At 39.6% G+C, this 15,635-nt stretch overlaps 1 protein-coding gene across 1 annotated transcript in view; it reads right to left on the bottom strand.

Moving 5' to 3' along the window:
- Positions 1-8,495, bottom strand: part of khdrbs3 (KH domain containing, RNA binding, signal transduction associated 3) — a 124,536-nt gene extending 116,041 nt beyond the window's left edge. The window contains exon 1 of the mRNA XM_069681438.1: positions 8,075-8,495. Coding sequence (XP_069537539.1) covers positions 8,075-8,165 — 91 coding nt within the window. The 5' untranslated portion in view covers positions 8,166-8,495. The remainder of the gene's footprint in view (positions 1-8,074) is intronic.
- Positions 8,496-15,635: the final 7,140 nt, after the last annotated feature.

Here is a 15,635-nt window from a genome sequence, read left to right as displayed (position 1 = left end):
GACAAGCTGTGAGTAAAAACATATGTAGTCTTAGTGACGTAAATTGAAATCTAAACATTCTTGTATGAGTGACTGGGTTTACGTTATGTGTAATATATGAGAACTTTGGCCGTCTTTGGTAAATAAAATAAGAAGTGGTGAATGTAAAACTCAAGATTAAGGTATCAAAAAAAGCTATGTTTTGTTGTATTAGCACTAGACTATATTCAGCCATATTAGAGACCTTGCAACACAGGATCTCCTTACAAGATATGTGAAGTATCAGCTTGCAGCATACTCCTGCCCAAACAAGTGCAGTTTGCATTATTTAAGCTGCCCCGGCTGGCCGCTTAATTGAGACTCCCCTCTTGGATAGCCATCCTAGCAGACAGCTCGAGGCAGGCCCTCAGCAATGTATGCATGCAGGTGGAGGAGAAAAATGCACGTCATTGTGGCGTTTGAAATATGAATGCAGCATTTTTTACCGAGCAGCATGTTCAACATGGAAATTTGACAGTCCCATAAAGCTGAGCCCAAGGCAACCTTTACACCAGGTGGAGCCTGTATGCCATGCAATATGGTGATGGGACTGCATGGACGGTGATGGAGATACAAGGAAAGACCAATGTACCAACAGCTGGAGAGGAGGAAAGGCTATTAATAACTTGTGGGGTTTTTTTTATCTCTTGTGATCGTCTTAAACTAATTGTGCTAAAGTCTTCAGTGCATCAGTATTGAGATTATCTTGATTTCTTGTTGTTCGATATTGCAGTCATACAGCAGCATATTCACAAAAGAATTGTGTAAAATGAGCAAACTCAGTTTCTAATTAGAAAATATCTCATCTCAGACAAGTAGTCTAGCCTTGATGCTCCTGACACTATTTGAAAGTACCTTAAATAAGGTGATTTCTTTAACTTGGTTCAGTATGGAAATGCACAGTATACACAGGCCCGGTGGAGTAACAGAAGACAAGTAACAGCGTTACATAATTAGGAAACAAAAAAAAGGCTACTGTATTCCGTTACAGTTACAGAAAAAAGAGGAAATTAGATTACAGATACATTTAATAAAATGGGGATTAATAGCAGGATAACAATTTTAAAATTAAGACGATACAATTCCAAAGATGATTTATAACATCTGGCGTCTCATTTCTAAACCGTCCGTCTGACTGTCCATCTGAACCAACACTTCACCACACACACCTCATGGTTGCCATGGTCTGTGGTGAAAACAATGCTTTCACTGGGTGGAAATGGGAGCAACATTGCAGTAAGTCGTGCCTTCCGGCTGGGAAAATGCTGTCATTACCCAAGGACTCGACTTCTAATTTAAAAACATTTACAGGTAAAACCAACCGCTAACGTTAGCTGCACAGAATTCCAGTTACAAATGTTAGCTAACCTGTCGTCTTCTACTGCTACTACTGAAAAATAGTTTGTGACTCCGGTGATGGCCTTGGCCGGGATGGTGTGGGTAAAAACACAAGCAAACTGGAATAAGTGTACCTGAAGTTTGAGTGTGAAGTTGTGTGAATAGCAAACTTAACAAGGACATTTAAATGCGCATAATTACCACTATTAATTTAAACTGGCATTCGCGCATTACAAAAGTATTGACATTTCTTGTCTTTATTTGCAGATTTAGTATTGAAGTAATCCAAAAGTAACTAAAAGTAATCAGTTACTTTACTTCAAAATTGTGATACTTGGATTAGGTTACTAATACATTTTTAAACAGGTAATTAGTAACTGTATCGGAATACATTTTTAAAGTAACCCTCCCAACCCTGCAGTTGCAGTAAAGTTTGACATGTCTGGGTTCAGTGAATGTATTAGCTAACTATTGCCTGCCTACACATCCAGGAAACACATTAGTAATCATTTGGACTCCTGCTTCTAGTAACCATTTGTAGGTAGGCCCAAATGCTCTGATAAAAAACGGTGTTTGTTCACAGCCTAGGCTCTGCAAAGTATAAAGAGATAAAGTGGATTAAAGTGAGCCACACCATTCCAGCCAGTCAGAAACAGGCCGCGTTCCTGCATTGTGTGTTTGGACATATTTGTGATAGAGCCTGACACATATCTTTCGCTACAGGTAACAATGTCGATTTTAGTGGAAAAATTTAGATATCTGATATAGTAAATATACTGTATGAGCTGTCATGAAAATAGACCCTTTCTAGGTGGATAGTGCAATGCTTTTTCACTTACTTAGCAGATGTGAACAGAAAGCTGCTTCATTAAAACAAACAACCTTATTAAAGCTGAATTAATATTATTTTACAGACAGTAAAATTTTATAGACAGTGCTGCGAGTTTTGTAAACTACGGGGTCGGAGTGCACTCTGCTGGACAAACTATGTAATAACAGCACTTCTAAATTCCCCCCGACATTGTTTTCTGCCAATCTGTCCAGGTTTACCCGCTTCTCGTCCAATGATTGTTTTCTGCATTATATTTTCTGTGAAATTAGTTTTCATATCAGTGTATATTTGAAGGAAATACAATATATCAATATATATGAAATACGCCCTGCTGACAGTCTGTGTGGCTGTGGAGTTCAAACATCAATGATCTTTTTCAAGAATCCCACATTGCACTTTTTAGGGTGTACAGTCCATGTAAGACATTACATTTTGTTCTGTATTTAAACACATCTCATCCAGGTGAAGCTATGACTGCAAATGGCTTTCTTCCAACACTGTTATACAGTTATATTTTATTACTTCCCATTAAAACAACCATGTCTGTTTACACACAGAAGAACACAGGTGACTCAGGGTTGACATTTTAACCATAATAAAGCCTAACAAGGGCTGTGTCTGAGGAAGAAAAGAGCTAAATCACTTCCTCACTACCTCATTATTGCTGCTATAACGAGTGAGAACATGCATCCCACATTAGAGGCGAAATCAATGCAGCCTTGTGACTCGTCGCGTCTGTAAACGAGGTGCTGTTAGGTTTTATAGCTGGGGTCTGTCTGTGTTAGTCCTGGCCTACATTGATTCCAGTGGGATCTGTAGCAAAGCAGAGACAGAGCTCTGCAAACACCTCTTCCCCACAGCACCGCTCAGCAGCGTTCCACTGCTTGTCTGAATGCAGAGCGGGTTGTTGGAGCTCCCCTGTCTGCCCTCTTACAGTTCACTTGCAAGTTCACTACACGAGCGGGTCAAATCACTAGTCGGCTCTCTGCCTCAGACAGGTTCAGAGCTGCGGCAGCGTCTCCACCTCACTGTGTGGCTCAGCGTGTCGGCCAGCCGCAGATCCACAGATCATTATCGCTATCAAGCACTGTTTCCCCAACAAAACGATATCTCTGCCTTTGATCCTCTGCCAAAGCTTATTTTTGTTCACTTCTGGGCATTCTAACCCAGGAACTGCTCTCACTCGGGGCAAAACTCAAGCGCAGCTAAAAATACCCCACTGTGCTGTTGATGAGATGGAAATGTATGAATTAAGGATGGGGCATCGGAGGATAAGAATACTTTCCCACACCTGCTCTGTCCGTGCAAATAATGTGTGTTTTTTTGTTATTGTTTGTCTTTTATGGGAGAGCTAGCTGAGGCAGCTAATGTAATGCAAACATTGTGCCGGCTCCCGCTGTGGAATATCCAATTAAAAAGCACTAGACGTGGAGCGTCTGTGCAGTACGGAGGTTAGGACGTTCAAACTGGGCCAGAGGTCCTGAAACATTCAGAGAGGGCTGCACGCTGCTCCGCATCCACATCCTCAACAAACAGAATACATCTGGTGCAGGGAGTGACTTTACATTTTTTAACATCGTACTGTTAACACAAGCTTTCTAGGAAAGTCACACAAAGGTAATATTCATTTACTGTACAGCTATTCTGTTCTAATGAAAGTCTTCATAGCTGTGGTAATAATAATGTTCTTTATGAACTTTACAATATCTTCATGTTTTATTTTATGTAACTTACAACTGTTGGGGATATCTTCAATATATTTGAATATTTTTGATATAGTTTTATAGTTAGTTGTGCAGTGTTTAAAAGTTTTCCTTGTGTAATTCTTTAATTTCTAATTATATTTTTTTCTTTCTGGTTTTTATCATCACAGGCAGTTTTGAAGGCTAACCATGTCTTTCATCATGGAGCCGTTCAGCCTGCTGATACAGTATATAAGCATGGACATGTAGAAACATGAATATTACTTAGGATTCCATAACTTAATGGAACAAACTCCTTTTGGTAGTTTCATACACGTTGGAAATACTAGTTATTTTTTGCCTATTGTATTGTAATTTCTTCGAGTATCTTCAAATACTTATCTATGAAATCTGTACAACCTAAAATTATGTAAATTATGCCAGAACTACTGTATTTTAAGATCAATTTAAATAGAATTATGCAAATGTGTTTTGCAGCCAGATGACGGCCACCCCCAACCCTGAGCTTACACCACATTTTGCAAAGCAGGTAATGTAAGGTAATGACCTCTTCAACAAACATACAGATGATGACGGGTAAGACGCAAGCCTTAGCTTTCCATTTCAAAACAGATGAAAGCTCTGCCCATTAACGTTTTCTTTAAAGATCATTTGAAACAGAATCGTGCACCATTTTGACATTTTATTTAATCAACTGTTATAAATTTTAAAAAGTTAAATTTAACAAGTCAAGAAACATTCATTCTTAATTTGATCACACATTTCTGATCTGTCATGACTTGCTAGCTCTGAAATCTACTCCTGTTTGTGCTGGCAAGGACAACAATAGGCCAGATTTGTTCCCACATTAGGGTTTCAAATAACAAAGTTACAGCTAAGTATTAAGATTTTACAAGGTCAGGAATAACTTTCCTAGTAAAAAACTTTAACTTGCTTTTTGTGTTACAAACAGTGTTGCTTGCAGCCCCCTGTGCCCCCATGTTCTGCTGAGTAGCACTGATTTCATGTAAATAACAGATGCACTTCATGCCTCCGGAGGTGTTTCTGCACCTAGAAGCCTGTCATTAGTATTCTGCTGAGGATTTTTCATTCCATGTAGGCTGCTGGTCCTGCCTGGCTCTTATTTGGCTTAAGATATTTCTCCAGCTCCAAGTGTCTGCTGCTGACTGTATGAGGCTTGTCACAGGGGCAGAGATATGCTCCTTTTGGGAGGAGAGCTCTGCGAACGACCCAAACTTATCAAAGCCGCCCGCCCCTGTCCCCCAGCTCCCAACACAATGCTCCCCTAATTTCTCCTCAATGGGAGTCTCTCTGGACCTGGAGTAATCTCATAGTCGCCGCTTGCACGCAGTAACTCTAGTTACTCTAGCTGTGTTCTCTGCGTCCCCTGCCAATTGCATAATCAGGTCCAGAACTCATCAGCAAGATGGCAGAAGAAGGGCTCTATTAAGCTGCATCCTGTTCCATCTGTTGTGTAAGAGAGAGATAACAGTATTTACAGTTTTGGAGTTGTGGCAGACTGTTTCGGCCAAATTTTGTGCACCGCAGAGTTCTGCTTACTTCATAAAATGTCACGGATTAATTCTGCCGCTTGCGATGGTGTCCAAATGCAACGTTTGCCCCCACCAGAAATATCTCAAACTAACTTTATTGGAACTGTTACACCAAGAACTTGTTCTAGGTTAAACTAAAAGGAAAACACAGGGGGAACATTTACACAAAAATTGTTTTTTTGCTTCTCCTGCTTCATACATTTAGATGTGGGGTAATGGCCAAAATATGTTATCAATCTGCACAGGACCTGCGGTATGCATAAAGAACTCTGAAAGAGACTCTGTCAGGGAAATGGATGTCTTTCAACTGGTATTTAGTATTCACTTCTATTTTTTAGAGGAATATGTGTTCTAAGAAGAAAAAAGACTAACCCAGATTTGAGAAACAGAAGCAGCAGATAACAGAAAGTGCTGAGTAAAACACAGCCTTATCTTCCTCACCGACTGGAATACATTTACCTTACTGTACATGAATCAGCTCACTGAAAGATGCATTAACCTCGCTCTGTTCTTTCAAACGAGACCCCATCTGCAACTGATAGTGTCAGGCAATTACATCCATTACTCCAACACACACTGAATGAATAGAAGTCAGTGATTCAATGAGCACACCAGTCCTGTAATAACATCACAATATTATAAAGTGATAATCTACTGTATGATGGAATCAGTCTGTTAAACATATTCTTTTAAACCTGCACTTTTTTTTTTATACCTGCACATTACACCTGTCACTAAGAGGTTATCTGTGCGTTCTCTAAGTGAAATTAATTTGACCAAAAATACATTAATTAATGGAAATGAATATATCTGATTGTACTAGAGAGGAGGTATTTCTGGTAAATGTGAAAGACTAAATTAGGGATGAAATGAGTCAGCCAATTTGATTCATCTAACAGTTAATCATTCACTTGATCAGAAGAAACTGTTTCCATTATCGATTAATCTTCAAGTAAATTTTTAAGCAAAATATGAAATATGTCCTGTTTCATGCTGAGAAACAGAGAGCATTAGCAGCCACTTTTTTCATTTCACACGACTGTAAACAGAATATCACGCATATTGAAGACAGCACAAGAGTCTTGTGATTAAACCTCACTGTACATCTGCTAATTGAGAAAATAAAACAGCAGCAGGGTCTGACTCTGTGTGCAGGTAACAGGACGTCTCTCTCAGTCAGTCAGACTTTCTGTCTGCTGCTTCTAAAATGTATGTGGGACTATTTAAGAAGTCTATGCACTGAATCACTGGTAACTGAGGGACACAATAAAAGGAAAAAAATAAAGGAAAAGAGCACTAATTTATATATTAAACTAGAAAAACCTACCTGCAGGTTACATTAAATTCTTATCTGCAACAGACAACTTTTGCCCTGCATTTACTTTTAATCCCTGAGTAGGAGACTTATCATTGTCAAAAAAACTCAGTTACAGCCTTTAAGTAATTCTATACTCTAGGTTCAAACAGGGTCTGTTTAACCCGGAAAGAAATTTGTTTTGTCACTTTTGTAAACTCCATGCAAGTAAACAACATGAAAATTAAATCAATGCCTCCCTTTGCTGCAGCCGCTTTGGAACCCTTTTAAGGATCTCCTGATGTTCCAAGTTTGGGAAGCAGTGACTGGGGGGGACATGGCTGACTGAATAACACCAGCTCGGTGCAGGAGCTGCATCTAGGGCTACAACAGAATTTGTTACAGTGCAGCTGCTCCTTGCGTGTTGCCTTTAAAGCCAACAGTCTGCTAGACTGTAGACAGAGCCCATGAGTGGTACTTGAAGGGAGCACTTGGATGCTATAACAGTGCACTTCCCGCATGAGGAGCTCCACGGGGCTGCGTCTGAAGAAGTGTTTGCAAAAATTCCGACAGCTTCAAAGCAGAAGGCTGTGCAACGGATTAATTAAAGCGTCTGCTAGCTGCTCCATCCGTTCAAGATTCCATTTCAGTCACGTCCACTTCTTCAAAGGAGGACACACATGTACATTCAAATAAGAGTGTGATTATTCCAGCACGGCTTACACATGTCTGCATGGGATAGGGGGGACTGCAGCCTGCAAACTGGGATGTTAAATGGTGTTTTAATGCTGATTACATCCATAAGCTGCTTGCTGTACTTTGATGATATGCAATATGTAATAGGTGCATTTTCCGCACAAATATCAACTTATCATCATTCATGTTCATCTTTTTTTTTTCAACTCTGTGCCAGATGAAAACCAGAAACAAAAACCTAATTTAGATGTTCCCAGCAGAAGGAATTTTCTTATTTAAGGTGTTATACCCATGCTTCAAATTAAAAGTTTGTAATGAAGCAGGTGCAGTCTCCAGTCAAACCTGTCTATTTTTTTCTGTGATTTGTACACCACTGAAGGCTTTACATGGCACATTTGCTCAATAACAACTTGGCAAAACATCCATGATGCTAAAAGGACCTCGCTATTTTAGTGTGACCAAACAGGAAATTGTAAGTAGACCCACAAACCTCTTATTTATAACTTCAAGTAGGCGGGCTGGTGGAGTCATGTAGCCTGCAGCCCAGCACCAAGCGTTAAACCTGAACAGTGAGCTTTAGACTCGGAGTGTTTTCACGCAGCTAAACTGTTTACTTCACTATTTAACCACGGATGTTTACCTTGATCCAGTAGCCGCAGGGAGTGCTGAAAAGACGGATCCAGCGTGTCCTTCTCTGCCATAAGCTCCGGCAAGTACTTCTCGCTCTCCATCTCTTCCTCGGCTTCGGGCTCCAAGAAAAAGACTCAGATGTTTTTCGAGTAAATGACAAACAAAACTTGCTCAACGTCCAAACGACTCCAACTTAGCTCCAAATATCTTTTCGTGAAGCAAAAACGCGGGCGACAGTGTCATTCGCGCTCGCGCTACCAGAGCATTTCTCAGTCCTCGCGACACACTCACACACACAATCAGCGGTTAAATGTGACCGGAAGGTTTTATCCCATCGAAGTGTTGTTCAGCCAGCAGAGCCCCGCTTCATCACAGCCGGAGTGAGGGTCCCTCTTCTCTTTGGGTGGACAGGCTCTTTGAAGCTCACGCTGTTGTTTCCAGTGCTAAAGTGAAGCAGCGGCAGCTATTGGTTGCCACGCGCGACACGCAGCCGGTAGGAAGGGGGCGGAGCGACACGCCGGAGCTGTCCGCGGTGCTGAGACCTTCCATTACCATGTAATTATCATAAAGTTATCATGAACAGGGGCGGCATGTCACAAACACACTAAGCTGGAGCAAAGTACATGAGTCTGATGTCAGCCAACATTAAAACTAACACCCTGTGTGCTTGTCTGTTGTGTTAATAAATCACAGTATCTCTACAGCAGCTAATCTACAGCTCTCTGACTTTTAAACATGCACACTACAGTAGCACTGGACACACTGGCTTTTATATCTGAGGATGGACTGATTGAATTATGAATTACAACATAGATGTGATAGTAAGCCATAATAAAAATCAATACAGTGTGGTAGAGTAGCTTCATTATATTTTGAAAAGACCCAGAAACTAAACAGAAATCATGTTAATAACTTAATTAATACAATTTTGAGAACTACACTGTCACGCAGTGCAACAAAAGTATGTAATAATGCAGAGCCCATCTACCCAGCCATTATCTTCTGCTTATCCGGGGCCGGGTCACGATGGTAAATAATGCAGAGCCCATGTGATTATGTACTTAGGTGGTGCAAATTACCAAAAGCATATAGTGCACAGTGAACCTGGCTTTCAATCCAGCCTGGTTGGTTAAAGGGACCAGTGATCCTAAATTTGGAGCATAACTTGTTGGCTTTCATATTTTCTTAATAAAGTTAAAAGATAAAAGCAATAAAACCAAGATAAATTCTGATTCATTAGTACACATTGCCAACCCAACTGAGCTCAAACGAAGCTGCAATGTCAGCATTTAGTTCAGAAGCATGTATTTGCTGGGTGAGATAAGTTGAGTCAACAAATACTTTAACTTATAAAAAATAATGTACAGTATAATTACATAGATCTTCATAGCCATTCATAACCCACCATATAATGTTTAATCATCATCCTTATAGAGGAGTGTACAAGTTTTAGTCTTAGCAGTGCTATAAATACTGTTAAATGTAATACCTGTAAACTTCATGATGAGTAAGTCACACAATGAGTCATTAGACAGATTGTTTTAGGGCAAAACCTTCATAAATATAGTTGCTCCTAGGCTATCTCACTTATAATTACATTATACATATAGAAAGTGAGGCCGTTAAAATGACCCCTGATAATTGCTGACAGATCCGCCCAGAGGATACAGACATATATGTGAAAACATACTGTATGCGTCCTCATCCTGATGCCGATAAGTGTAGAGCGGTAAGTTTATGGTTTCAGAGTTGATTGACGTTTAGCTTTCAAAATAATGCTGTAAAAGGGGTTTCTAAAGATGATGTATTCTAACAGAGGAACACGTGTACCTGTTCAAATCTCTGAGTACAGTTACAGGAGAATCTCAGGAGGCTCCATAATTGTCCTCTTTACTCATTTAAGCAATTGATTAGGGCTGCATGACTCCTCAGGTTGCTTTAACTTGTTAGGACAACCTGTCAATAGATCTTAGGAAATCCATTCACCTTCTCATAGGTCAAGCATGCGTTCCTCCCGGGCGTGTTTTTGAATTCATTAAATAAGAAAGAAAACACAGCCACATAAAGCCCTGGTCATTATTACAGCCAAACTTGATGAGTCTCCAGTTTGTAACACAAACCAGACAGTGACTTTAAAGTATCATAAAAAGACAGCTGTGGAGTTTATCCAGACAGCAGAAATCTAAAGACGCTGCCACAATGCACTTTATCAGACATCCTGAGCCTAACAGCCAGTTCCTGGAAACATACAACGAATGCCAAAGAGTCTTTGTGAGGAATGTGGGGTGTTTAACGGCTGAGAAGAGCTGGATTTGTATACAAGCATGATTGTTAGAAAATGTGGAAAAAAAGATAAGAATTCTGTCAATATTTGTGGAGGATGTCGAGGTAGCCTCAGGTGGGCGGCTATCTGTAGGCTGATCAGCACTGGTTATATAATTGAGTTTTTTTTTCTCCATTCTATTTCAATAACTTGGAGAAAATGTGACCCAGAGGCTAACACCAAGATGGGTTTATGTATATTTATTAACGTTATATCCTCCGTGAACTTTGGAATGTGCTAGTGGTTATTTTGCTTTTGTGGCTTGGGTTGCGCTATGGAATAACCGCTCCAGGCTTCAATGATGACTTATATATATATATATATATATATATTAATATACACTGTATATATAAATTGGTAAAAATCTGCACATTTTACTTGGTGAGGTATGCAGGGATGAGAGGTCTGCAGTGAGAAATGGAGACTGTGTGATATTTGTAACACAATAAAATGCATTTCAATCATTTATTTCAACCTTTCAACATTGTAAGAGTCATGAAATTGCAGCAGTGCAGACGAGACGTGTCATGTTGCCTTCTACTTATTCATATAACTTCCCACCAAAAGCGTATTTGGAGATTCTTTGCCACAGATCTTTCCAGATTCTTGTTTATGAGTGATTCAGTGCATAGAGAAACGCATTATGAATCAGCTTACTTTTTAATCTCTCCCGGAGACCATTAAAAACCGGCTCAAATGCACTAATCTCCTATTCAGAAGAGCGACTTATTTATAGATATGCTTGCCATCTGTTGCTCTCGTCTTCATAAACAAAGCCTCGCATTGTCATTGATGTTTGAATCAAAGTTGCAGGCCTATATGTCTTCTTCAAGACGCCCCGTTTCCACCGCTAAGTGATTGCAATACATCACTTGCAATGAAAATAATGATGGTTTATGGGGCAACATTTTTATATCTGTCACAGCTGACCACAAGGGCAGCAGCACTGGTGTAAACAAAGCAATGAGAAATGTTCTGTCAGTGGGTGTAAAGAATGAAGAACAGTGGGCTATTACATTGACAAAGTGTTATTTTGATCATTAGAGAATTTCTGCCCCCTTTTCTCACCTTTCAGCCCGTCCCTGCCCGATAAATATAACGTTAACTACACCTGGAACTGGACAGCCTGAGCAGCGCCTCGGGGCGCCATACATGGTATACACACCCGTACTATTGTGTCTGCACACATTTAGAGTCAGACTTTCTCCTTCTCTTAACAAGAGGCAGGGATCTTATCAGAGCTGCAGACTTCATGTAAATCCTCACTGATTTAAATGGGAACGCTTGTCTTGTCAGCTTTCAGTCTTCATAAAATCCTCTTTCAGCCACAGGATGCCACTGGGGTCTTTTCACCTGAGAAGTAATTAGACCTTGATTTGTCCGCAAGCTGATTGCTGGGTCGCCTTGTGCCACAGAGAGAGCCTGATCAGTGATCCCGAGGCGAGAAGGCTTCCCATTTCCACTGTATCTTTGCCCCATGTGAAATGGACAGGATTACAGTGGCAAATCAGGAGAACTTTTAACACCTTAAATAAGCAGATTCCTTCCTTCACCGCATTCCAGTGCAGGCAGACGGATTGTTAGTAGAGTGACAACACTGCCTCCTTGTGACCATGTCAATTTATTTAAGAAGACATGCAAAGTTAATATGAGAACATAAGGCTTTTTTGCAGCTTCTACTGGAAAAGAGCAAGAAAGTGAGGGACTAATTACCATAAAGCTTTGCTGTAAATGCTGCAGTTTGTTTAATTTATCAGCAGACCCAATGTATACTGTGCAGCTCTGCTGGTAAAAGCATCATTACACAGACCCGAATGTGCTGTGTTTACATCTAATATTGCAGGCACTGGAGAGAATAGCTGTAATTGGTCACAACAAAATAAGAAAAGGATTACAAGAGGTTTACTAATACAGAGAAAATAGTTTTTACATCATTGCGTTGCCATTTTCTTTATTTATCCTGTGTTTACAAGGTTCTACAACCTCCGTGCTTTCTTGTTAAAAGCCAAAATGATGCTAAATTGTATTTTCTCCTATACTATGCAAATACTTCCAATGCCCTTCAATAAAAGTGTAATAAAACACAATTTCTCTTTTTTCTTCCCCAGTAATTTTAACAAAGCCCTTCTTCCAAGATATTGTTTCCCTCTTCATACAGCACCACAATGCTGCTCCAGCCACAAAAAGGCACCTTATTGTGCCTACTAAATGGAGCGCTCACATCCATTAAACAGCCATTCAACAGAATTATATTGCCAGCGCCGATCTATCAGGTACATTGATCACGCATCGTCGGCTGTGAAGTGCAGACTCTGGGCTACTCTCCTGGAAGTGTTGTGCAAAAGAAACCTAATGAGAAACTGTCAGGAGCGCACAGGTAAACAAATCAATGGCACCCAGCAGTGCTCCCAAGGTCGAGTCAAACACACACGCACACACACACGCTACATCAACACCTCTAACAACCCAGGGTTTGGAGCTGAAGCCGAACTGTCTGGTGAATAGGGCGCTGTCGAGATTTGACTTTTAGCAGAAGAATATAGGAGTCACTGAACCTGGTTGGATTTCTGTTCTATGTATCAGAAATATATGGAATATCAGTAAATATGTCCTATATTTGTGTTCTTGCCGAGCCTTGGTTTAAAAGATTGAAACAATTTTCAAATCTGTATTTTGTATATAACACTCCAGCCAGCTGCTGGTTAGCTTAGCTTCGCAAACAAAAAGAGCCAAGAACCTCAACAGCCAACAGATTGTAACACGCTTATGTGTGGGACTATTTATTTTGTATTTTTACACTTTGATATTATGTTTTTTAATCTATACTGTAAACAAAGAGTCATTGGTGAGCTTAAATAAGTAAGTAAAATGTATTTAAATAGCCCTTTTCACAGACAGAAGTCACAAAGTTTATTACATAGGACATTAAACATCATACAGAAATAAAAGCATTAAAGATAAGGTGGTGATCCAAGCAATGCAAATAAAAGAGAGCAAAACTGAAGACACATTAACCATGCACAGTAAACAAAAAGACACAGTACGTTCACTATATGTAGACCTTGTTCAGACACTTTACCAGAATCTGTCTAGGAGTCAACAAAGCTTGATCACCACGAGACTTAAGGTGTGTGAGTGGCATGAGGAGCTTTAGAGGAGCAGGCTAGCTGTTTCCTCCGTATTGGTGTTTGTGCTAAACTAAGCTAATCCACCACTGATACAAAAAAAGGATTATTCTAAACTTACAGACATATTTTCCACAAAGCCAAACATTTATTTTCAATACCATATTTTGTATCTGAACCTGTGAATGATTAAAGAATTTGAAATCAACATCAAGTAAGTAAACCAGCTGTATGTGTGGGTGTTTTATTTAGCAATACGTTTGTTGGAAACTCAATCAAAATGTACATCTTGTGAAACTATTTTGTTATTTTTCCTTGCAAGTAAAAACAAAAGTTGTGTTAAGTATACATGCAGTGAGAAACAATGGGAGTGCGATTTACTTAGGTAACAATTTCCACACAGACATTCCTGGTAAATTTAACAGAGGATATTCTCAGTAAAGTCTACATACGAATAAGCATTTTGTGAAGCTTACTTTAAAAAATACTTGGTGTTTTCCAAGCTTTTAACTGGCTGGACCTAGTTGAAATTTTGATTCTCTAAGTAGTTTACTTATCATGGTAAGTAAACTACTTAAGAGTAAAAATTACAAAGAATCTGTGTGTGGAATTTATTACCCAGGTTTTTCTAAGTAAATCGCACTCCCAATTTTTTTCAGTGTGGGTGCATGTAAACTGCATGAGATTAAGAGACATGAGACTTGTCCTGCTGTCCAGATTGTAGAATAGTGTTCTACAAGAGGCAAAAATAGAGATACAATACAGTGAAAAACATTTAGACACTTTGTAACAATAAATATGATAGCAAGCAATATAAAAGCGCAAGTGATAACTGAGTAAATGCAAGTGAATTCAGAAATAATAATGCACTGACATGTTCCATTAGGGCTTTGTGCTGGGGCAAATTATCACCCTGCCTGCACAAATGTTGTGTTTTTACTCTTCTAAACTGTGTGAACATGACAGAACAGATAATGAAAGTCAGTGTAATAAACAGAGCCTGATGTCACAGGGGTTTTATTAGACAGATCATTTCTTTTCCAACAGTTCTACAAATACAACATGAAGTCAGCGACTCAGTTTGCATATTTGTGTTTGTCTGTAATGAGTAAGAGGTTAATAGAGCAGCCTGAAGTAGTCGATGATATGCAGTGACTAAATGTGTGCTGAGTGTTATCACAGAGCACTTACACACCACACAGAGGCACAAGGTCAACAGCAGTAATTATTCTGTGGGAAGCGTGTTGGTCTTCGGTGGGTGATTTCATTTCCTGTCATTAGCCACAGCGATTAAGCAGGAGAACAATGATACTATGATAGCATCGGCAACCAGCACACAGCTATTTTAAATATTCTAAACGTTGCTTTGCACGAGTTCACCCTCCTGTTGTGTTCAGGTAGTCTTTAAGGCTTTTGCTGCTCACATTACCCAGCAAATGATCATAAAGCTTAGATAAAATGTCATCATGTGCGCCCTGCATGTTATTCTTATACTGCATAAGGGACCATGTTGGTGTCATTTTCTTACAGCTGTGAGAGTCAAGGCCAAAAGGATGCAATATTTGTTTAAAGTAAGGCATGAGCTGTTTGACTATTGTAATGTGAATAACGGCAGATGATTTCAACTCCAATGACACTTCCACTGACGAATGCACATACAATTTTTTAAATGTATGTTAATTGATGTTAAGCCTATTAGGGGCAGCATGGCAATCTGTAAAGACAACAGTGACTTACACATCCAGAGACACATTAGCATTTATAGAGTCCCATCTCTGGACACCGGGCAAATGTACTCTTCCTTTCTGCTCTGGTTTGGTCCCCAACAACTACAGGAAAAAATCTATCTGGCCTGAGGCCCATGAAAGGTGAGGGTAAATAAAAAAGTAAAGTTGTGCTGAAAACCCCTAAAAGAGTCTATGAGGGGAACTGCAGTAATAATTCCCTGTGGGTTCTTTACTATGAACTGTCATAATACACAGGGCCATTTTTAATCGAAAGACATTGATGACAGCAGCTTTGGATGGAACGGTTTTTCATTTCTGTTTATGACAAATATATTGGCTTCCAATAAAAGAGTGAAAATTGTTCTCAGTTTATGATTTTTGACTGCAAATTGCAAT

This window comes from Semicossyphus pulcher, unplaced genomic scaffold, assembly GCF_022749685.1.
Source record: "Semicossyphus pulcher isolate SPU_LCO1_2020_fin unplaced genomic scaffold, fSemPul1.0.p SCAF_5, whole genome shotgun sequence".
Taxonomy (NCBI): Eukaryota; Metazoa; Chordata; class Actinopteri; order Labriformes; family Labridae; genus Semicossyphus; species Semicossyphus pulcher.
Note: the sequence above shows the minus strand (reverse complement) of the source record. Positions and strands in the feature narration are given on the sequence as shown.